The sequence below is a fragment of the Phacochoerus africanus genome, chromosome X, assembly GCF_016906955.1.
Source record: "Phacochoerus africanus isolate WHEZ1 chromosome X, ROS_Pafr_v1, whole genome shotgun sequence".
Taxonomy (NCBI): Eukaryota; Metazoa; Chordata; class Mammalia; order Artiodactyla; family Suidae; genus Phacochoerus; species Phacochoerus africanus.
In genome coordinates, this window is record NC_062560.1 from 39,403,799 (window position 1) to 39,428,387 (window position 24,589).

General features: G+C 44.9%; 1 protein-coding gene and 1 non-coding gene across 10 annotated transcripts in view; both read right to left on the reverse strand.

The window, feature by feature from the left end:
- Nucleotides 1-3,271: 3,271 nt before the first annotated feature.
- The window catches only part of CASK (calcium/calmodulin dependent serine protein kinase), a 372,729-nt gene continuing 351,411 nt past the window's right edge, over nt 3,272-24,589 (reverse strand). For 8 of the 9 annotated variants that reach the window (XM_047765523.1, XM_047765520.1, XM_047765525.1 and 5 more), the window contains 5 exons: nt 18,602-18,682; nt 18,413-18,493; nt 16,626-16,828; nt 9,222-9,305; nt 3,272-5,272 (listed from right to left, as the gene is read on the reverse strand). In XM_047765523.1, coding sequence (XP_047621479.1) covers nt 5,096-5,272; nt 9,222-9,305; nt 16,626-16,828; nt 18,413-18,493; nt 18,602-18,682 — 626 coding nt within the window. In that variant the 3' untranslated portion in view covers nt 3,272-5,095. Of the gene's footprint in view, nt 5,273-9,221; nt 9,306-16,625; nt 16,829-18,196; nt 18,325-18,412; nt 18,494-18,601; nt 18,683-24,589 lie in introns of those variants that run through there. The other variant, XM_047765526.1, reaches the window with a different exon arrangement.
- LOC125119007 (small nucleolar RNA SNORA31) lies at nt 8,505-8,634 on the reverse strand. Its single transcript, XR_007132971.1, has one exon. It is a non-coding gene; the product is annotated as a small nucleolar RNA SNORA31 (small nucleolar RNA).

A 24,589-nucleotide genomic window follows, 5' to 3' on the forward strand; every position in this document is an offset into this window, starting at 1 on the left:
GGATCAGGGCGGGAGGGCGTGTGCTAAGGCATGTAAATAGATACACAGAGAAAGAAAAGCGGGACATTTACAAAGAATCCGAACCTTTCCGATCCCCTCACCTCCTGGGTGTTGGAGGACGCCTCCTGCACAGACGCTCTTGCGCGCGCTAAGGCTTTGCTGTACCCTGCAAATACTTACAATTGGATACGGTGAAATATACAACAACCATTAACATCGTTCTCTTTTTATCACTGAGACAATACTTCAAAACCTTTTATAAAAAGGCAGTTATACATACAGGAAAAAAAGAACACGTTGGCAAAACCTTATGCAAAACAACCCCCGAATTGAGTTTGAAAGGCGGAGCGCCTGCCTGGCAATTAAACACGATGCTGCGGTCTCTTCGTTTGATCTTTGCCTCAGCCCACCCACCCACCCCTGCGCCTGCTGCCTCCCACACCTTCCACCTGCCTGCTTGGGCACCATCCCAGGACACAGGGAGCCCAGCAATCGGTTCCCCCAGTTCTCGTCAAAATGAAAATAACAGGGCCACTCACTGTGGGAGGAACACCTATTTCTACCCCCAAGCAGAACTCCTTGGAAGAGATGGCACGTCCTCTGGGGCCCGAGATGGTCACCCCCAGGGCTCTAGCAGTGAGACCACTGGCAGAGTCCTTTGGTCTCCGGCTGGAGAGCACGGAATGAACACAGAAATGGCAGTGAAGTTCCAAGTTTCTGCGCATACTTAGACAGGGAGCTGCGCTTGGGGCCAGAACGAGGTCTCCTGCCTGTATGGTGCCAAACATCTGTCTCCATTTTCTTTTGCTCAGTCCATTTGCACAGGTTCAGGAGAGGAGATGATCACGTGAGGGGTGAAGGGAGCTCTGGACTTGCTAGCCCCTGCCCGCCACCGCCCCGACCCGGAGGGCTAAGGCTCGGCAGTGCCTGACCTGGAGACGGCGTGCCCTCTTCCTCCTCTCTCTGTGGGCTGGTCTGCCCACCTTCTGCAGCCCAAGAGCAGCAGAGAAAAGCCCACATAAAAGGGATGTGGACTGGGGAACATAACCTTTTTCTCCCTTTCTCCCACTTCCTGGATGCACGTCACGACTACCGTTGGCTCACTAAGGTGGAAGACCTGAGACTTCCAGTAGCTCCAAGTTTAAGGCAAACTGCTGAGGGGGAGTGGGCAAAGCCAGGCCAGCACTGAGCCTTATAGGTGACGTCTCCTAACCGAAGACACCAAGTGGAGAGGAAGAGCTTCCTTCTAAAGGGGTAAGAATCGGAAGGGTTCTATCAAATGATATGATTCCTGATGAAAGCTCGTAGCCCTTCTGTAAGCTGCAGTGAGAAACGGATGATCTAAGAGGGGAATCAGAGGTGTAGAACAAGAGAAAGAACACTCCAGGGTCTTTGTCCTATCAGCCTTGGTATGATAAGCCCTTGTAAAGAGGATGGCATTAGGAGGTTGTGTTTAGTTCTGGAAGGACCCCTTCCCCACCTCCCAACACATGCGCACGCGCGCACACACACACACAGACACACCCCCACACACACACCCACACACAACCTCCAGGTTGATGATGGGAAATAACCAGGAGGAATGAGGACCTGAAGGGGCTTGTTTGGAGTACTGATTGCAAGGTGACTTCTTTTTCCAAGGAGAGAGCATGGGAGGCATCACAGTTTAAGAAATGCTTAAGAAATGTTCTCGCTAGCTTTAGCGGCGTGTTCTCTTTGCCCCAAGTTAAGAAGTTGATCTGAAATGAAGAAGAGGACATTACATCAGTGGGAGACGAGAGCATGGGCTTTGGGCTGCCTGTCCTGGAGGCAGAGACCACGCTGGGCATCTCCACTGCCCAGTTTCCCCAAGGGTGGCTCAATGGACTAGCTTTTTCAAGGAATGAACGCAAAGCCTTAAGGAACAGATTAACTACAAGTGATTTAAAAACAAATCCCTAAACCTCCTGCAGTAATGAGATCAAAGGCTTAAAAATAATTGTAGCGTGGAGTCCAGGCCCAGCAGGCTGGCTCCAGCCATGGGAGGTGGAAGGGGCCCCTGGGGGAAAGGCGCACAAGTGGATTCTGTAGTGAGGGATTCACAGCCTCTTCAGACATCCTGCCACCAGTGGGATGGCTCAGAAGATGCCTTCTGAATGTAAATTACAAGAAGTAGGTCACTCCTGTCTTTTTCGGAGCAAATATTTTAAACCATCTCACCAGACAGGAGATACATTTAATTGCATTTTAGAAGGCTACCATATTATCTTGACACTGGGAAAATTCCAGATGAATTATATTGAGGGATACTTTCTTTTTCAGTGTTAGAATTGAATATGCTGCATGGGCAAAGTAATTACTGCTTTATGATTAGAACATCATGACATTCTTTTTGGCAAACAATTTGACATATGAAAAATGCCCCCGCCCCTTTTTGCTGTGGGGAGTGAGGTTGGGGTGGGGAAGAGAGCCCGCAGGATATGGCCCGATCATTCGCTCTGTTCTTTTAAAGTGGAAAAAACGATTTCAGTGATGGAATGGAAACAGTAAAGCAGCTTTTTAGCAATTTTCTGATTGCTTAGTGGACAATTGTAATGGAGCGGCAGCAGCGATGTGCTGAAATTACTCTGGATTCAGAAATTGAAGCATTCTCTGCTAGGTCACGAAGACACTGCTTTAGAAAAGACGTATTAGTGGAGCAGAACAGATGACCGCTTTGAGAAGTCAGAATGCGTTCTGGGTACAGGAATTTTGTCACCCCCACAATGGCGAGAGTACTGCCTGCCTGTGTGCTTCTGAGGACACAGAAAGCGGTGGGGGGGGGGGGGGATGAGCGCCGTAAGCTTCTCAGTCCTGGGGCCACAGACGTTTACACTGGCATTGCTTTGCTCTTCCTCGGCTTGCCCCACCTTTGTCAGCATGGGGGGAGGCTTAAGACAGGCATCGTCAGCATCTCGAGATTTGGTGTTGGGGGTGGGGAGGGTTTCTGTTCTCAGGTGTTAGTTGTATTCTTCTTTGTGCTTCATTGGAAAAGAGGTAGAGTGGGCACTCCCACACTGAGAAGAGCCCAGGTTGAGGCCAGTATCATCTCGGGAATGACTGTCTGGCCTTGGCATCAGTTAGATTTAAATCAGTCCTAACATAGCCCGAAACAGCTCTTGGGGTGTCTCCTTCCATCCAGGGTGTCTCTGGTTTGGTTTGGTCACCCTGCCATGGGGCCCAAACAGACGCAGGTCACTCAACACTTGGTTAGTAAGCTGTATACTCGTATGATTACCAACAAAGGACAACATTCTGGGGAAATCAGCATCCTTTAATAAGAGCAGGTGGGAGGGGAGGGTGACACCCTAAAAGGAGTATACAAATGCCTTCTCTGTGTGGTCCTTCAAGAGAGCTGCTCTGCTCAGAACACATCCTGCATATCCTGCCAAGGCACAAAGCGATGAGGCCATCTAACTGACAAGAAGCAAACTGGATGGTATTTTTCAAGGATCAAAGGTTGTTAATAGAACCACGTCACACCCTTAAGACTCTGATGAAGAACCTTCCACTGACTTCTGGCAAAGAGTCAGCACACCCCAGCCTGCATCTCCTGTGTTGGAAGAATGTGACAGAAGGGTGATGAGATGGTTAATGTCTCAAACAAGGACATGATATCTCCTGTGCCAAGGGATATAGCAAGAGGAAGGAGAAACCACAGGTGGCCTTCAGCCTACTGGTGGCCCTTGGGTACACTGCACTCTGGGAGCCAGATGAAGTCCCAGCTGTTGTCCTGCCAACTGAGGGTCAGTCATTCCTGGGCCTTCGATGGGTCAATGAGCATCTAATGGATTATAAAATCTAAAAGATTATCACCTTGTAAACCTGAACAAATCTACAATGAAATGAAGGAGCCAAAGGCATTTAATTATTGAACACATAAAAGGAAGTATATTTAAAAAAAAAATTGGTCAAACTGTCCTGTTAGTTATCATTTTAAAGGAATTTACAGGGCTGTTATAGATGATTCTTTTGGAATAATTCAGTTTATGGCAAATGCCTAAACTGGTTTCTTCATTGCACAGTATATTCTCTTAAAATGGGTGCTTTAAAACAATTACATACATATTAAAAATCCTCATTTCTTTGCTTAATTAAAACGTTAATACTCTCAGACAACACAGATCTGAAATGGTGAAACCAGCAATTCCCCCGCCCACCTTACAACAAATTAAATTGAGACAAAATTACAAACACATTTCACTACATGATTATTATTAATAAAAATCAGTTTTCTTTTTGTTTTGTTTTTTATAAAGTTGCCCGAAATGCAAGGGATGTGCATAGGTTTACAACTTAGTCATAATAGCATTTTATTCTTATTCCCCTGGGTGCGCCCCATGAACGGAATGTACGTTGCTGTAGATTACAGATTGTTTTGTCCAACACAGACACACCAACAGCATAAACGCTCGCGACTGTCCACATGCATTAAGAGTCAAGACCCAACTTCAAATCGCTAAAAGGTTTACAGGGTGCTTCAAAGAGACAGTATCACATTATCTGGATGTTACATAAAGGACTTAAAAAAAATACTATTCTAAAAAAAAAAAAGAGGAAGAAAAAAAGGCCTTTAAAAATTTATGAGTTTTGTAATCACTAGGTTGATTATTTCAAATAAATAAAGGAAAGAAAGATATTCCAATCCATAAAATCAGACTCTAAAAAGAATGTAGTGTTCCACCCCCAGTCAAGGTAACAGAATCATTGTTTATTATTATTAAAATAGATTATAGAAAGCAGCATCTATTTTGTGCAGTTTTTAGGGGCCTTGGAAATAAAAAGCTATGATTTCCAAAAATATAACATTCCAAAGGATTGAATCATACATACATTTAAAGATACATTTTATTAAAGTTTAGGAGAACTGATTAAAAAAGATACTGTCTCTTTAAATTAGTGTGTAATTGTTTTTCTCCTCCTATCTATTCGGACATGACAATAATTATAAATGTAGGTCACACTACAACTAGGTAGTCTCTAGGGACCACGACCTGCTGACACAAGGCCGATAACAAAGAGGCTTTTCCATGTATGAGGTGGCTCCCAGTTATGCGGCAGATATCTGGGGAGAGGCCTAATAGACCCAGGAGACGGGGACCCACTGCGGGGCTGTGCACACGAGCTCCACGGCTTCCTCCAGATGTCTGATTGTCTCATCGATTTCGTTGTTGATAATTGTGAGATCGAAGTAGTGTGCGTATGTTCTCTGTAAGATGTCAGACTCCTTCTGCAGGCGCTGAAGAGATTCATCCTACGGGGGGGATGGGATGGGGGGCGGCGGTGGGAGGAGGGAAGAGCAAAGAGAGGAGAGACGTCAGCCCGATCCTTTCTCTCGGCACGTTTCCCTTCGCTCCAGTGTCACAAACAGTCAAGGCCGGACCTCGATGGGCCGCGTCTGGGCGGGAGGCCAGGTCTGCTTCGTGACAGAGGAGATGACGGACGGTCCCCGGGATGGTGGGGGCCCAGAACTACTGCTTGCAACCACGACTGCTCACCATGCACCAGGGGGCTCCACGCCAAACCGCACGCACTGGAGGAAACAGACACTTCGGCCAACCCATCGGCTTGGCCCGGCCCGGCCGAGCTGTGCTCGTCCCAGCGGCTGTGGGGACTGACGTGCGGAGTCGGGTCGGCCTGTCCTCACTCCTCTGACCCAGGTCAGCCTCTTCACCTTATCTCCAGCCACTCTGCCCCGCTCTCGCATTTGGCCGGAGCGAGGTCAGGGCCTGCACCCTGCTCCCCTGCCGCCTCCCCCGTCCTCTGCTGGCCCCAGAGCCCAGCTGCGTTTGCACCCAGAGGCCCCCGCCTCTGGACAACAAATTAAGTTGTATTTTTCTCTTTTCTACTTAGAGGTTCAATATGTTCCAGGAATTCAATTACATATAATGGCTCTCACTCAATAGCAGTGGATGCCAGAGGCAAAAGCTTTTTGGATGTTACAAATAATGGATGAAATAAGGCCATTTCCCAGATACAACGGCAACTGGCATCTGATGAATCCCCTCAAATTGGTCTGCATTGGAAATGGCCAAATCTCACTGTTCATAAGTACTCGTATCTCTCAGCGAAAAAGACTCGGAAGGAAAAGCAGCTACTGAACTAATAACTAACTCTTTGCTGCAGTGAGGACTTTCACTCAGTTCCCACAGTGCGCTACAGGGAGCCTCCGGATGGCAGTTCTTTCAAGACAGGGATCTCTTAAGGGCCACCAGAAAGTCTGCCTCTGCATCTTCATGGGTCAGATCTTGTTATGTGGAACTTTTTTTTTTTTTTTTTTTGGTCTTTCTCTGTCTTTCTAGGGCTGCACCCACGGCATACGGAGGTTCCCAGGCTAGGGGTCTAATCGGAGCTGCAGCCACCGGCCTACGCCACAGCCACGCCAGATCCGAGCTGCGTCTGTGACCTACACCATAGCTCCTGGCAACGCCGGATCCTTAGCCCGCTGAGCAAGGCCAGGGATCGAACCTGCAACCTCCCAGTTCCTAGTTGGATTCGTTTCCGCTGTGCCATGATGGGAACTTCCTTATGCGGAACTTTTAATGGACAAATGCAAATTCAAAAGCAGGGAACTCTGTCACATTAACTGACCCCCTCTCCCCTCAACACTAGGTAGGTGAGCTGTTGCGTCTGATTTCAATACCTGTTTATTTGATTAGTATCTGAGCTTCAACTTGCCCTGTACTTGGCATTGTGCCTTGTACATAGTTAATGCTTAATAAATGTTACTGAAAGAACAAGTGCTTGGCTAATACTGGCCATTACAGGATTTGATGAGTTTTAAATCTATCACCAAGAGGCAGAGAAAGTCTACTAGGGAACGGGGCCCCACGATGACAGATACAGATCTCCAGAAAAACTAAAAAATGCGGTGCCTTCAGGGCCTTGGAAGCCACTGGCGCCCACTGCTGGCTTAGGACCCCTCCTCTTCTCTGAGACTGTCTGTTATTTCTAAGAGACTTTCCCTGATGAATCTTGGCCGGGGGGTGCAATGCTCTGGCAAGGGGATTCGAGGTGAAATAATATTGGATTCCATCATGGAATCACATTCTATTCCATCCCCCTCAGTGGGGATGGTCAGACACCAGAAAAGCTGGGCCCTCAATCTTTCCTGTGAGGACACTCAGAGTCTCATCCCTGTCTTGTCATCTTCCATGGGGATTTCAAAGCAGGGCATGGCATGCTTTGAATGTCAGGTGTTCACTACTTTGGTGTAGATAAGACCTCAGTTAATTATCACCTTCTAAAGGGTCAGAGCAACAGACTTGCTGTTTGCACTTAAAAAGCATAGTGTTTTCACTGTGGCTTGACTTTCAACACAAAGCAAAAGCCCCATTTTAGGAAACATGCATTCACCCAAAGACAGGAGTGTGTCCTTCCTACCAGCGCAGAAGGAGCAATTCCTACCACGTCCCTCTCCAGGCTAGTCCTGGGCTTCAAAAACCACTTAGCAGAGCTTGCAATTTGCTCTAAAAGCTGGGCCGATGAAAACATTCAAGACAATTGATGGCTGAAAGCATCAGATTTTCAACACAGTACTCTTCACACAGAAAAATAAAGCTTCCCTCTTAAGGATCTTATAAGATGAAGCTATATTTGTCATTTTCTTCCTCTACAACAGCTTGTCTGAAGGCTTGACTTACACGCGAGCAGGGTTTAACTCAGTGAAAACAAAATGCCTTTATTCTAACAGCAAAAGCAAGGGTTTGTGGGAACAAAATGTCTACATTCTAAAGCTATGGAAGGAAATGAGGCTTATTTCCTCACCTCCTAGCTGGTACTTACAGGCAATTTTCTGCACCATTTTGGCAGCTATGGAAAATTAGTAAAAGGGCAGGAAAATAGGCAAAAACAAAAACAGCAAAGATGATAATTCAAGAAAAATACATGGTAACCAAAGGATAAGAGCTAACCACACGACGTGGAAATTTTCTTTTTCTTTCTTTTTTTTTTTTGGCGGCACCCGTGGCAGGGATCAAATTGGTGCTGCAGCTGTGACCTGCACCACAGCATCCTTAACCTACTTTGCCACAGGGGAACTTCCAATGTGGAATTTCAAACATGTGTGTAATAAATGAGATGGAAAACTAGAATTTACCAAGAAATCCAATCTTTGGCAAATGAAATGACAAAAAAATGACTAAAAATGTGAGTGATGTGGAAACCTAAATATTTACTCTTCCTTAAAGGTGCACAAAGTGAAAAGCTTCAAGCCTTGATTTTACAGTCATGAGCTTAGGTGCATCTCGGCCAGTGTGAACTGGACAGCGCCAAGAGCATCCGGGTGCTTTCTAGCCCCTGCAGAAGTGATGGCCTTCAAGGTAACTTTGGGAGAGTTTCTTCCTAACAGTGGTCCTGCAGCGGATAAACAGCAATATACTCCCCAGACATGCCCTACCTATTTTTTTTCTTGTAAACTTAAATTCTTTGGAGTAAAGAGCAGGCTTTCAGGTTCACAAAGTTACTTAAGAGTTGCGAAATATTTCGCCTGTATTCCTCCATTCAGTCTGGGCTGCCACAACCAGACAGACAGCACGAGGATGCTTTCTTCTTGCATCTGTGGTAGAAACCCGAGTAGCAGACAGTAACTGCTCTAGGCCTGTCCAACAGATGCATTCTGACTACCCTCTTATCTGCTCAGCGACAGAAGGCTGTCTAAGCCAGCCTGATTCTGGATGGTGCTGCTGCTCTCCCACGCACCGTGTCCCTGGGGCGGCTGAGAGGGCACAGAGCTCATTTCTAGGTTTGGTAATCTCCAGGGGTCTGGGTTGAAGTTCTGCGTGGCTTCCACTCCAGGGGCCGCCTAGCGGAGCCTGGGCAGCCCAGGCAAGGTTGTGGATGCCTGAGAGTCCCCAGGCAAAGCAATCCTCTTCAGGGTCCTTATCAGGGGAGGAGGGGCGTAGCCCTGCAGGCTGGAGTGACTTACGGTTAATAAGGCCACAGGCTGACTGCCCTGGAGACTAAAGCTTGAATTTGCCTAATGACTCTGATCGCAGAAGAACCATGCCGCTCAGTGGTGCTTAATTCCCACTCCCGAGAGAGGACCTCAAGCTCTGGAAATCTTAACCGGCGCCAGCGCGGAGGACAAAGCAGAGCCTCATTTAGTTGTCTTAATGAGATGAGGCTGTGGTCTGGACTGCACAACACAAATGTTTGCTTACTCTGAGGATTGCTCATTAGGGGGAAAACGGATTAAATCTTACCTCATTCAAACCTGGAGTGATAGTTGGTGCGGCAATAAAAACAACAAAAGGAGCAAACTCTGCAGTTCTCAGGACCTTCAGTGCCTATGTTTAAAAAAAAAAAAAAAAGACTTTAATGCAGTGTTCGAATGAGTCCACAGAAAAATCATGTAGCTGGAAAAGCCCTTGATTCAAATTTCTGGCAAGATATTAAATTTACCAACTTTTACTTATATTACTTCTTTCTGTCCAAAGGCTGGATAATAGTCACCAGCAAATAAAAGTTGACCAATTGGACATTTTTATGAATCAATCTGACTTATTTTTCTTTGGAAAAGTGAACACTGATTATGTTGATGTTCATTTAAGCCTGGTTATTAGTTGTAGCCTGAATTTTAATTTCCGGGAAATGCATTTTGGGGTAGACTTGGACCAGCAGGCTGGCTTCACTCACTACCCGTCCACGTGACGGTGCAGATTTCGGGCTGAACTGCTAACAATGACAGCGGATCCTGGCCAACGTGACCACGGTGAGGGCTGTGTTCACACCAACACAGGTCTTCGGGGTTGCCCTGAGAAAAGCCCTCCCTGCTGTAGGACTCACGAAGGGAGACCCTGCCCAGGGGTGGAGCTGGGAGCTGCTCTCGGAGCTGTGTGGCTGTGGGCCAATTTGTAGGCCCACAAGAAGATGCTGCATTCGAGGGGGAGGGACCTCTGAAGCTCCTTTCAGTTCCCTTCCAAGGCATCAGAACCCTCTCTCTGTGCAAGCTACATGTTTGCACAGACATACTGAAAAGCTGGAACCTGATGCTGTCGGAGTGGATTCTGGTAAGTGGTTGCTGCTTCTGCTCCTCCCCTGTAAGGACAAGAGAGCCCTAGGGGGTCACACCCCCCCGCCCCCACAACAAAACCCAACAGAGGCAAACAATTCACAAATGATTGACATGTAATTAATTCATACATGTCAGGAGTAGATACCTTGCCCTCCTTCATACAAGAATTGAACGTGTCTGTTCTGTTGGCCACATAGTTTGCTTTGCTAAATGCCCTCGCCAACTGTCTGCTTTGCGCCATTCCTAGTCCTTCCCCTTGTGCCTGGTTTGCTGTACGAGCGTTTGGACTGGGGGCTCTGCCTCCAGTCCTGCTGTTCCAATCATACTAAACCCTGCTGCTGGAACGAGCTTTTGGAAATGCAAATCCCATTGCATCGCTCCTTCACTCTGAAAACCCTTCAAGAGCTCCCTTTTGGCCTTGGGATAAAATGTACCCTCCTTAGCAAAAATGTCAGATCCCCCACGGAAGCTGGCTCATACTTACCTTTCTGACTCTTCCCCTCCAGGGACTGGCCTTGCTGAGCTACTTTCAGTTCCAGCAAGGACCAGCCTTTCTCTTACTGCCCTCTCTGCCTGGACCCTCCAACCCCCTCGGCCCCATTCGCATTCTCCCTATTGCCTAGCTGAGCGTGCATTCTTCTGGAAAGTGTCTTGTGAGCTCTGAGCCAAGGTCAGGTGACACACCCACACTCAGGCACCTGGGAAATGCAAGTGCCCCCATGCTGGCAGGGAAGCTTCTTAAGGGCAGGGGTTGTGGCTTGTTCAGTTGTTGCCCTCATGCCCCACATGGCACCTGGCAAAAAATGGCTTTTGATCAAACAAAAACGTCAAAGCACTACACATAATTTGCACAAGATTTTGCCTTTCAAGGCAGGTTTGATTAGAAGGCACTGTGCTTTTTGTGGCTGAAGAAACTCCTTCTTTCCTTTCCTTTCTTTCTTACTTCCTTTTTTGCTTTTTAGGGCTACGGCATATGGAGGTTGCCAGGCTAGGGGTCAGATCGGAGCTACAGCTGCCAGCCTACGCCACAGTCACAGCAACCTGGGATCCGAGCCGTGTCTGCGACCTACACCGCAGCTCATGGCAATGCCGGATCTTTAACCCACTGAGCGAGGCCAGGGATTGAACCCGCATCCTCATGGATACTAGTAGGATCAATTCCACTGTACCACGACGGGAACTCCCTGAAGGGACTCTCTTGACCTCTATGAATATAAAGGCACCTAAGAGGCAAATTGGCTGGTAAAGGTTTTGACTTTTCTGCTTAGTGCAAAGTTCACTTTCACTAAGATTATGTTTCTGAATTTTAGTTGAGTTTCTCCTTGTGGGTCCCCCCCCCCCCCCGGCCATCAAAGTGCTTTACTTGTCAAAGTCTCAGGCTCAGACTCCCCTTGGGAGAAAGCTTTTCAAGCAGGCATATGTTCATTTTGAAAGAAGTAACTGTCGTTTCTTTGCAAATCCTTTTGTGACTGAAGATTTTAGCAAGGAATAAACATCATGAAAAAGTCCATGTATAGCTCAATTGTGCTTAACAGGGATCTTCACTTAGAAATGTCCTTTCTGTCAATATTATTTTGGGCCTTTTTTTTTTGCTCTTCCTGTACCCATAAATCAGTTGAGACACACCCAGTGAGCGAGAACCACCTCCTGGACAACTAAGATGGGAAAAAAAAATCCTAAGGCACAGTCCCTATGCTTGCTTCCATCCCTGAAGCTGCTCTGAATGCCAGATGGATGTCCACGGAGCCACAACCCATGGATGAAGTCGAGAATGCCCCCCCCCCCCCCCCCCGGCAGGAAATGGTCTTTTCTCTGCTCAGTGACTGCAGCCTGATAGCCAACCAGTTTGAGTATTTTATGTCCTAGCCTGCTATTATATGACTACACCAGAAAACACTCGACTTGGCAACCCATTAGCTCTCCACGGATTACCCTTCCCTATAGGACATTCACGCCCTTAATCTTTATCCACAGAGACGCGAAGGTCATTCTGCACCTGCCGCATGCGACTGTCAATGGAGACTACTCAGCACGCCGCCGAATGCCTCTTACGTCTAAGGATCAGGTTATGTTCATTTAGCAATTCACTCCAAGGAAAGAACTAACATACTTCTTTTTCTCTTTAGGGCCACACCCACGGCATATGGAGGTTCCCAGGCTAGGGGTCCAATCGGAGCTGCAGGCGCCGGCCTACACCACAGCCACAGCAACACAGGATCTGAGCCTCATCTGTGACTTAGACTGCAGCGCATGGCAACCCCAGATCCTTGACCCACTGAGCGAGGCCAGGGATCAAACCTGCATGCTCATGGATACCAGTGGGGTTCGTAACTGCTGAGCCACAACGGGAACTCCCGAAAACTGACATACTTCCATTAGATGAGAATTATGTCACCTGCGGTGTTCTCCTTTTTGTCCCAGTTGCCGGGAAGTTTAGAGCCAGATTTCATGTTTATCGCAGTAACCACAATAGCCTCTATGGTTGTTATATTTGCTTCCTCCTCCTTTCAGGGCTTTGACTTTCTAGCCGATATTGTATTTTCAAAAATTATAAGATGCTTTGAATCCTGAGGTTTTCTTGCCTGGTCCCCCCTCATATCTTCAGCACATGTTCTCAGTTGTTCCTGAAGGTCTCTGGGGTCCCCATACTCTGGTCTACTTATGGGTCCCAGGTGGGTGTCATTTTTTGTGTGGTCTCAGCTTGCCTGAGGTTCGGGAATAGGAAATGGAATTGCTTCACGAAGACTCCCTTCCCTCAGGCATTAATAGGTGGTCTTAAGATGATTTCTAAACCCTCTTCCTTTTTGACCTTTTTTTTTTTTTGTCTTTTTGCCATTTCTTGGGCCGCTCCCATGGCATATGGAGGTTCCCAGGCTAGGGGTCCAATTGGAGCTGTAGCCGCCGGCCTACACCACAGCCACAGCAATGCCACATCCGAGTCGTGTCTGCAACCTACACCACAGCTCATGGCAACGCCGGATCAATAACCCACTGAGCAAGGCCAGGGATCAAACCCACAACCTCATGGTTCCTAGTTGGATTCGTTAACCACTGAGCCACAACGGGAACTCCCTTTTTGACTTTTAAGATGAGACACACATTTGTTATTATTGATAAGTAAATATCTTTTTCTGAATCCCAAAGAGGGGAAAGTCTAGAAAGATCACTGAAAAAAATCACTGGATTCAAACAGCCCAACAAGAACTAATTGAACATTTGAAGCTAAATCTTTAGTTTTCTTTTGGAGATAAGTTGATTTAAAGGCCCATCTGTGGCCAATAATTAATCTCAGGTTATCACCCTCAAGGAATAAAAACTCATTTGACCAGATATCTTTTAGACTTAACTCGGTTTGCAAAATTAAAAAGTACTTAAGAGCTAGCATCTGAGCCATTTCATACAAAAATCTAAGGGTGTAGTAAGGAAGAGCACAGTGACCCCAGAATCAGTCTTAAGACCGCCCACCGATTTGGCTCAGAACCTGGCTCTTGCTTCCAAGCAGATTCCTAACAAGACTGTACCTGCCCCTTGATGACCTTTTCCTCTGGGGGCAAAAGCTAAACTGCAAATATGCTGCTACTGTCAGATGCAGCAAATGGACACATCAGAGTAAAACTACAATCTAATGTTTTGATCACACACTGGAGCTACTGTAGTTTCAGCACGAGAGACATCGATTATCTTCCGAACTATGACTTTATTTCCATGAGAAATTCGCTCTGTAGCGTTTCTCAGGTTTGACTGCCTAAGTTTTCTAAGTGTTAAAGATTTAAAGTGTACTACATAGAAGGTGTACCAGCTTAAGCATTACCCAGAGTTAACTTTTCTAGGACGGTACAGTGAAAGGAGGCTGGGATTTACTGTAAAAACCTCCAATCCGAACTGACTGCTCAAATGATAATTATGCTAAGCCTTGGTTTTTTCATCTACAAAAGCAGATAACTGGTATCTCTCCCTCTCTCAGGGTTACCAGGAGAGAGTACAGAGTACTAAGGCTTGGCAAAATCTAGAGCACTACAGGAATGCAATCCACCTTATTATTTTAAAAAGAAGCCAGGTTACTCATTTTCTTCTAGTTTATAGTCTTTACCATGGTCTAGGTTTAAAGTTGACAACATTTTAAGGTCCCACAACATTTTAGCACATAGTATTATGAGACATGTGTTCAGTTTGGCCCACACTATCCAAAACCAGTGAAGCTGGCAGAAACCAAATGAGCTGAACACCAGCGTCAGGGGGGCTTTTTACGGGCCACATAGAGTGGAAGTGGTGTCAGCAGTGGCAGAAGTGAGAGGATTTTAAAAAATGCCACGTGGCACTTCTGTTATGGGCAGTTTTGGCTGAACGCTGAGGAAGGCATTGCATCCTGACCGGCTTGCCTCATCTGTACTCTCCGCTCCAGGGAGATACGGTGGACCGGGGTCATCACATGGGTGGGGTGGGAAAAGGGCACGGAGAAAGGTCCTAAGGAGAGAGCCTCCACGAGGCTCTGCCTGCAGCATCCCGAAGACAGGGGCGGGCTTGCCCAGCCTGCGGGGAGAGAGGGCGCTGAAGGCAGAGAAGCCCGAGGGCGAAGCCCAGGCGGGGCAGTCTGGGCACCTGCAGCTGGGCCTCTGGGTGCGACGGTCAGTGTGACAGCAGGACCAGAGCGGTCAACCAGACCGACGAGAGGAGCAGGATCGAGGTGATCCCTGTCCCCGGGACCACAGGCCCCGAGAGGCTCCGGCAGAGAGCAGGATCCCTATCTCGCCTGAGAGGTCACAGTCTGAGAGGAAGGGACAAAGGAAGCAGGAGAAAAGAATGCAGTGAGCACATCCAGCAGTCAGGAAGCAGGGAAGAGGCCCAGCCCGGGCCGAGGGGTGCTGCGGTGCCCAGTGCCCCATGTGAAAGTGACTGCTGGGGGCGTCCAGATAAGGCCAAGAGAAGTGTCTCCCGCTCAGCAGTGCAGAGCAATGCATGGCTGGGCAAGGGCAAGGGGACAGCTAGACGCCGGGAGGGGAGCAGCGTGGGCAGCGACAGCAGCAGGGGCAGTGGTGGTGGCGGCAGCAGCAGGTGAGGCAGAAAGCCCTGGAAAGTGGACTGAGGAAGTGCGGAGGGGGTCTGAGGAGCCCTGCAGCCAGCATACTGCTAGAGACATTACTACCAGCAGAAAACGACGTTCAGGTGAAGACCAGTGTGGAACCCAAGGAGAGGATGTCGAAGACCAGGACCAGGATTGAGACTTTGCCTCTAGCCACCCCTGGCCAGAAGGTTTTTCCAATCCCTAGTAAGGAGGGATTAGTAGTTAAACAAATGTCAATCTGCATTACACTTCATATATTTAGTTCTCTAAAGGTCCAAGTTCATGGCTGATACTCTGTCAGTGTTCACCCTACTGCTGCTCTTCTTCCCAGCCCCTAACCAGATTCCAAGTTCAAGAACCCCACTGGGTGCTGTGAGAGGGACATGACTGAGCTCACCAGCCATGACATTAAGGACTAGGAACTGAGAAACTGAGTGGTTGGTCCCCAGGGCACACAGACCCTGCCTATGCTGCTTCCCCCTCCCTTTGAGGATGGCCAGGGGACCCTCGCACACAGCAGCCCTTGAACAGGGCTCTTCCCTGTCTGGGTAGCCAGGTAAGCCTCCTGATGAAACAGCCTGCTTGAGGGGAGCTGGTCTACCGTTTCAGCAGGTGGTATATGGATTCTATTGATAAGTGATAAGGGATTTTTGGGACAGGTCGGCGTAGAGATGGCAGGCCTGGGAGTCACACGGATACCCACAAGCCACCTCCATAACCTGCCCTGATGCCTGCAACTCCTAAATCCTTCCTCCTGGGCTTTGAGTCTCACTTGTGCTTAATTTGTCCTCAGAGATGAAAAGTAGCGCGACAGCATTTTTGATGTAAGGCCCTTTGGCTTTCTCCTTTGCCAGTTTAATAATTCCTACTGCTTCTGGCAGAGGACGCATCTGCAAATCATCCAATTGTCTCTGCAGCTAGCTCTCCGAGTCCTCTCCAAATATCTCCTAGTTCTAGCTCAGGGTCACGCATCATCCCTCAACAAAGAGATGGAGGAGGCTGAGAACCACCCTGGGTCTCTAGCCCTGCTCCGCCTGACATCTCGCACGGCTCCCTCGGGCATGCGTTCATAAAGCTAGCGCTGCATTTCAGACCCAGGCTCCAGGATCAGACTTTCTTGCTGGCGATCATCATGAGATGCTGGCAGAGGCTCTGCTGGTCCAGGCTGAGCTGTACCAGGAGAGCAAAGGTGGCGGTTGTGTTAACAAAGTGCCAGAGTCTCATCCTGAGTCAGATTATTATAGGATTTCTGGCAGGCACAGACCCGATCAGGCACATCGAGCTTCTGAGTATAATGAATCTCCTAAGAGAACAGTCTCTCCTTCTTAAATACACAGTGTGTGCACTGAGTGTGACGACTGGCTTGCATTCTAGACTGTTAACTCATGGTGCCCTCACGGATGGTATTTTCCTGTAGCTTCCTATTACATTGTCATGTGACGCGTGGCATTCTGATGGCATTTTTGACTTCGGAACCTGAGCTGGGCATGCAGGCAGGATGATGGGGGACTAGGGCCAGCTGGGCATTACCTGGGGCTCCACATCCAGTATTGCAATCAGCCCTTGCTCATGGATCTTCCGGATGGTCTCCAGTTTTGTCCCGTACATCGCATCCTCATGGCTGCCATACTCCAAGTATTCGTTATTAGAGATGTCCTGCATCATTTGGTCATGAGATACAAAGTAGTAATTCTTTCCATTTTCTTCATCTTTCTTTGGAGGTCTGGTTGTATCTGCAAAGTCACAGGTCAAGAGAGGTTTAAAAGGCTGAGCTTGTGAGCTCCCAAAGGACCTACCCAAACTCAATTTCTTCTTAAAAGCTGCAGATTCTGTGTATGTCTCATGCCCTGCTCCCACCCCAAGCAGCTCTGTAGAAGTAAATTCTAGAAGTCATATTGCTGTATGTGACATTGGACCACAGTAGGTGGTGAGCTGTTTGGTTTGGTGACTCTTTCAGTGTTTAGATGACATCTATTTCATTCCTTCATGGATCACCACAGGGGAAAGACTGAATGAGCCAAGATTTGGAGTTCCCGTCATGGCGCAGCAGAAATGAATCCGACTAGAAACCATGAGGTTGCGGGTTCGATCACTGGCCTCGCTCAGTGGGTTAAGGATCCGGTGTTGTCATGAGATGTGGTGTAGGTTGCAGACGCGGCTTGGATCCTGTGTTGCTGTGGCTGTGGTGTAGGCTGGCGGCTGCAGCTCTGATTGGACCCCTAGCCTGGGAACCTCCACATGCCGTGAGCCAAGATTAATGTAACTCACTGTATGCCTTAGTGTACTTAGGTCTTAAGTAGAAGGAAACAAATAATTTTTTAAAAATGGAAAACCACAAAGATTGCTATTTTCTATCTAGTATCTGCTAAGTGCTTCACATGATCACAAATTCTCTTGGTTTTTTTTTTTGCTTTTTTTTTTGGTCTTTTTAGGGCCACACCCCGAGGCATATGGAGGTTCCCAGGCTAGGGGTCTAATTGGAGCTGCAGCCGCCAGCCTACACCACAGCCACAGCAACAACAGATCCGAGCCGCGTCTGCAACCTACACCACAGCTCACGACAACGCTGGATCCTTAACCCACTGAGCAAGGCCAGGGATTGAACCCTCGACCTCATGGTTTCTAGTCGGATTCATTTCCACTGTGCCACGATGGGAACTCCTCAAATTCTCTTTACCTTCCTGGAATTACTTCATTTTATAGTTGAGGAAACAAAGAGGGCCAGAGGTTAAGGCTAAGACATAGAAAATAAGGGGAGTAAAAATATTACAGATTTAAAATTCTTTAAACAACAGCACATTGGGTTTTAAAAGGGATAAAAGTCAACAATTTAGGTACTGACTAAGGAAAATACTGTTATATCAAAGAAAACTATACTATCATTAAGGCCTATTTTTCTGAAGAATAATTCATCTGGGTAACATTTATGACATACTGTTGGAAAAGTTAGGTTACTAACAGACTGGATGAGTCCAGTTCAACAACAACAATGATCTCTCTCTCTCTCTCTCTCTCACACTCACACACACACACACACACACACACACACACACACTCTCTCTCTCTCTCTCTCTCTCTCTCTCTCTCGTACTGAGAGAAGAAAGAAGCCTAGAAGGATATACCACACAATATTGATAGCATTATTGGGGAGAGTAGGGTTGGGATTGTTACCTTATTTTCTTCTTTGTTCTTTTTTTGATTTTCCAAATTTCCCATAATGAGGTTATTACTTATATAATCAGAAAAAAATGTGTAAATTACAAGATTAAAAAAGTACTAGGAAAAATATGCTTAAAGGAGAGTGAGACATTGCTTACGTGGAATAGGGTATGCAAATCGGTCCGGGTGCTTTGTGATGAGGGTGTTTTTTATGTGTCTTCTCCCAACACCGTGCGCACCTATGTCATTTTTTTTTTAAAGGAAGTTAAAGTTGACAATTGTTAGTAACATTCGAAAAATGTTCTGAAGATGAGAATAAGAAAGCCATTTATACAAATCAAACTTACCTAATAAGACTAGTGTTTTCCTTTTGAATGCTGGGAGTTTTACTACTTCTTCATATGTAACAAGATCTAATTGATCAAACACTAAAATGCAAAGATTTAGAAGGAATATAAATTTACAGAAGAATATTTCATGAATGTAAATTATAATTTTACTGGCAAAACTAAAATAACAGTAAAACCACGTCTTAAAAATAGGAATCCAACTTACATGTAATTTGTCATATAACCTTTTGGGAGAAAATTTCATTTTTAAGCCCATGAAAATGCACTTTAGAACAGAGGCATCCAAAGATATGTTAAGCACATGCAGAAAAGTCCAACTATAAAGATACTGCATATCTTTTCATGCAGTATTCAACAAATCATATGAATTCATTCAAAACCACATGCTGTTCATATTTCTGTGATTCTAAGCAATCAGCAATACTAAAAAGATAAAGTCTACAGACAGTGACCAACATGAATATAGCATGAATGCAACTAAAGTTAACTAAGAAAGAGGCCAGCTAGATTATTTCTAGGAATGGATGAGAGATGCATGGACAGCTGGTCTTTAACTTGATAGTTCTCTCTTTCAGCAGAGCTGCTGAAGGTAGTAGCATGCTAGAGTCTTTCAAAGTCAAATTCTGTAACTACAATTTCACAAGCTTCAGAAGTGACCATCTCACAAGTTTTACTGTAACCCAGCTATCCATTCAGTGCAAAGTCTTGGGCATATAAGTAGGGGAACATGCTTCCCTGGGTCCCAAACTTTGTCAGCCTATGTGTACAAAAGTCAGGATGGACAGAATGGGAAGAAGCATGAAGTAGAGTCTGAGCTTGGAAACCTTTGCAAAAGGGGAGTTCTTTAATCATTACAGACTGAGAAGAAATACTTATAAAATTTTTTTTAAACCTGCCTCTTAAAACTATTATGAAAACTCTCTCGAGAAGATGACCATTCTTGTTGAAGTTTAAGGTAGTCCAATTCTCACACACATTTGAAAAGTCTCACAAGAAGGCTAAAATCATGTCAACGTTTCCTGTAATATTTTTCTGTATGGTACGACCCAGATGTTGTCAGAGGCATGCCCTGAAGTTGTGGTTTTGTTTTAAAGAATATTGAATAAGGTCTGGATTAGAGGGGTTGAAATATATTCCATGAAATTGATTCCATGGTATAACAGGAATCGGGGGGCGCTTCAGTCAATTGTTAAGAGAGGCTTCTACTCCCTGAAACAATATGGCCAAATGCTTTTGAATATCAGCTCAGTCCTTAACATTTGTGATCTTCCCAGTAGCAAAGAACCATAAAATGCAAAATAGGATACTCTGGAATACAACAGATCAGAAACAAATGAACAAAAGTATCAATCATTCCCAGAATACTAAAAAAAAGAAAAAGAAAAAAAAAATCCAATATGTTAAAATAAGGGTTAGTGCATGTTAATGGGTATTTGTGCATTTGTTTTCTTTTGATAACTTGATTCCATAAAGGTTGACCAAAAGACTTTAAAGCATATTCTCCAGCAATAGCTAAAAACCAAGAAATGCTTCCTGTGTTTACAATGGCAGACTCGCAAAATCAAAATGAACACGAGGTTCTCTATGTGGCAGAGCTAGCCGGTCACGCTGCAGTGGTAATGCAGTGACAGAGACTTGCAAAAATAAAAGTGGGAGAGCTTAAGGCCTTGCTTTTTATACTTATGGCCCTCTGAGTGATACTTCCATTAAGAAAAGTATGTTTATGAAAGAAGTCCATCGACAAGCTGATATGTTTAATACATGAAAATAATCAAGCATCTCACAAAAGAGTGAGATGATGCTACAGGTTTTCTTAATAGTCTACATAGCCCTTTCCCTCTACAGAGCCCTAACTCCAATCCTACTGAAGTCAGTCATTTTTCTCAAACACATAAGAATGAGTTCGATAGCAACAATCAAAATGACAAACAAATGAATGGCTATGTTACACATCAACATCTTAACCATAAACGAGCGGCATGAAGAGGTTACTTTGGTCTAAATGAAATCACCACATGGGCAGAGGATTGAGAAACAATAAAAAGGGATGTTTAAAAATACGACATACAAGGAATATAAGGAGAACACAAAGATTGAATTTGTAAAGGTTTTGAGTTGTTTGCTGATTAAAAAAAGGACTTAATGAAAGGAAACTGTCAAAAACAAAGAGGCACAGTCACTCAACAGGTTACTTACATGCACAGAGGCCATTGGGAGTAAGACAGCATGAAAAATGTACAGGGGTCATTGAAATATGGCTTTTAATATTATTAGTAAAATAAAAGTATAATATGCACAAAAGAAACTTTACCATGCAATATTCTAAACACAAGGCAAATAAATCACATTAAGAAACAAACTCATTTTAATAAAAATTCAACAATATCCTTATATAAAAGCCAGTGGGTTTTATATACTAGCATATGCACACAAATTTTGTCTGGAAATAGTTACAAGAAACCTTCACTGAGTGTAGGTGTGGAAGTGTTTTTGTTTTGCATTTTGTATCTTTTCTAATCACGTGTGCCTGTTACTTTTACTACTTAAACAATGTCAACAGGGCAGTGAGATTATGGGCCACTTTTTGTTGTCTTTAGAGTTCTCTGTATTAAAGAAAGCAAAAGTAATAGCTTTGAAAAGTCAACAGCACCAATTTGTGTTATTAAGTATAATTTACACACACCTATAAATGATACTGCAGAAATCTATGTTCATATGTGTGTACGTAGATGGGTTATCTTGAGTTATTTAAATACCACTGCTCAGGGTTCTAACATTTAAAAAAATGAACTTATGAAGACCTTTTAAAAAAGTTTACATTAGTAACTTGATCTTAAACTGATTTTGGAAATCCTAGGACTGAGGAATCTTAAAGCCTCAAAGAGTACAGTTCTTCTGGAAGCATGACAATGCTTTTTGCTTCAAATTTATGTGGCTAAAGAGCTTTCATGTGTTGCAGAAAATGTATTTGCTGTAAATACGACTCACACTATAATCAAATCTATTCCCAAGGCTTCAGAAATACAGTCTGGCATAGTTTGCTCATATTATCCTGATTTCCTGCTAAGCTATTCAATGTTTATGACACTTGTAAGTATTTAGGTAACTACTTTCCAGTAGAATCTTTTCCATACCTAAGCCTTTAACATTGAGCCCTAGTCTAAGTTGGAAAAGCTACAAAGTATCTTCAAATACTGCACAAACCTCCACTTAGACAAGACACTGCACACTGGTTAATGCTCGGCTAAGTACACACTCAGATGCCTGCAGTGGCCAGGCAGCTAATGTGTTTGAGGGAGTGGGCCAGGTGCGAGGAATGGAGCCGTGGAGACCATGGGTCCTAAAGAACCAGAGTCCATCCAAAAGGGACATCGACGGCCTAGAGCTGCTAAGGGAGAAAGTGGGCCTAATGTTACCACACCCCCTGTTCTTTCAGGGAGGCAGAAACCCAGATTTTATGTTAAAATATTTGATCTTCAAATGTGATTAACTAGTTATCTTAAACACCATGTATATATGGGGAAAACAAAACTTACTTATGGGTCACATTAAGCTAACACACTGCCACATTATAACGGGAGAAGCAGGTAACAGTTTGAACAGAATTCCGCTTTAACGAGATGTGTGGAGTTTCCCGGAGACAGAAATGCAAATAATGAGTTCTTGCATTTTATCATTTCCGTAGTTCTACATATTGATAAAGTCCTCCTCCTTCATTTTGAGTACAAATAAACACAACTTCAGAATTTAACGATAAGGTTCTGATCTTGCCATTAAGAGATGCTGAACTTTCAGAGATTTGAAGCAGGAAGTAAAACATATGGCCCTTATGTTAATTTACTCAGGACCACAGGAAGACCCTCCACTAGATTTTACAATCAACTCTTGGATAAGGCAGAAAGCATTGTTCCGTTCCGTATGGATGATTTGTGGCCTCTATGAACCCATTTGGGCTATTCTTAGGATTAAAGAATATGAAAGTTCAAAGTTCTCAAAGCATCTGCTTTCCCAACAGAGGTCATACTCTTTTAGCATACTCTAGAAAGTCCAGGGAAAAGCCGGGCATCTTCTCCTGACCAGAAAAGTAGGAGAGCTCATGGGTGATGATCTTGGGGGGATGGAACCCTAACAATGACATTCTGACTAGACAGTCACAAATTAGCCTAAACATGAGTTCTATAAAGAAAGTGGAGTGGCTCTGCAAGGGCCTGATAAGCAGCTCAGGCTTTCTATCAAAGGAGGGTCTCAGGTGGGGACCAGTGCTGACTCAGAAGGAACTGTAAGCATGAGGAGGAAAGCTCTGAGGCGCGGAAGACCACTGCTTCGGAAGATGCTGCAGATGCAAAAAAAGTGGTAGTGGTGGGTTTCCCCTACTCCTTCCCCTCCTTCCTTAGTTTTAAGTTTACAAGAACTTAAACAGGTCCACGGTTTTGGACAGGAGGTGTTATGTTTAAAGACGACAGAGAAGAAGCCATTCTGTTCCACCTCTGCGCAGCTCCTGCCTTCTCTATCAAGGGTGATATACCCTTCATAATAGGCAATGTTTACCAGAGCTAGAGCCTAAAATAAGGGCAGCAAATGAGTACTTGGCTTCGTTAAATGATACCCCTTTGTTAGCCCAGTGATGAAGGAACCCGAGATCTACTGAACTTCAGAATTAGAAAAGGTATCTGTGATTGACTAACTCAGTTCCCTCCCTTTGAGGCCCACGGGAGCCAAGACAATCGCCAACGTGGCATGGTTGCTCAGGTGTGCGAATTCCTGGTCCCAGCTCAAGCTGCCCATTAAGCTTCCAGGTGTGTTTGCAGGCGCACCGAGTACCACCTATGATGAATCAGAGAATCGGGACAACGCAAGACCAGTGATGCCCTGGTGGTCAAGGAATGGAAAAAGTGAACGAATCGACAGACTCTTTGTAAGAATTTAGAGGTTCGAGTTTCTCAATTAATTGGCTTCTTATTTTTCCTCAGCTGAATTAAAGAGTATTGGCAAATGGAATACTAATATCTACATGCCCTCTATTAGCACATTATAAAGCCGAGGATGAACTGATAGCCTTAACTGGCCATCTCTTTGCTTCCCCAGGTTTAGTTTTAATTCCATCTGTATATCATTTAAAATTATTGTAAAAACTACAAGGTCATGCAGGTATATGTAACGTCACAGACCTCGAGAGCCTGTTAGAAGTGGATGGAAATAAAGATGATTATGGAGACCTGGCAATTACCACAGTTTGTGTTAAGCAATATTCTGCTGATACTATAGTGAATTTCTTCAAATAGTACTACTTGAGTTTTAACTAATCATATTTAACTATCTACTCTGAGTATTTCTTCCCTTTGTACAACAACAAAAGCCATGATCAGACTAGTGCTCTGTAGTGGTACATAATCAGAAATGATACATTTTGTTGGAAACAAGAATGTGGCGTAATGTAGCTATCATGATGGGAAAGATTCCATATTTAACTGAACTATTTAAAATTAAGCAACGTGGTCACTCACATTCATTCCATATTATATAGCACATCAAAATGTTTACTTTTACTCTCTGATCAAGAAATGAATCATTCCAAGTTTCAAAATAATTTTCCCTAGTGAATGCTAATAAGATATAATATCCCACAGAGGGAAATGGATTTCATATGTGTCAGAAACATTATACTGCCAAATTGGGTAAACACGACGGCAGTCATTCGATTTTTTGGCCTCATGTTTGAATTCAGGAGTTATTTCTGAAACCTTGGGAACTAATTTAATGGCAATGCTGGGGCTTGCAATTCTTCAGAAAACGTTTCTTATAAAAGGAGTTGCACTAAGAAGTTAAGTCCCACTCTATATCATCATCCATTTTCTTTAACTTGAGTTTCATCATGTGAGTCTTCTGGGAATGCTACTGCAATGACAGAGCAGGGTTTTTTTTTTTTTTTTGGTATTCATTTCAGTTTTTAGCAAACAGTGAATATTTTGACTTGAGTTGAATGTG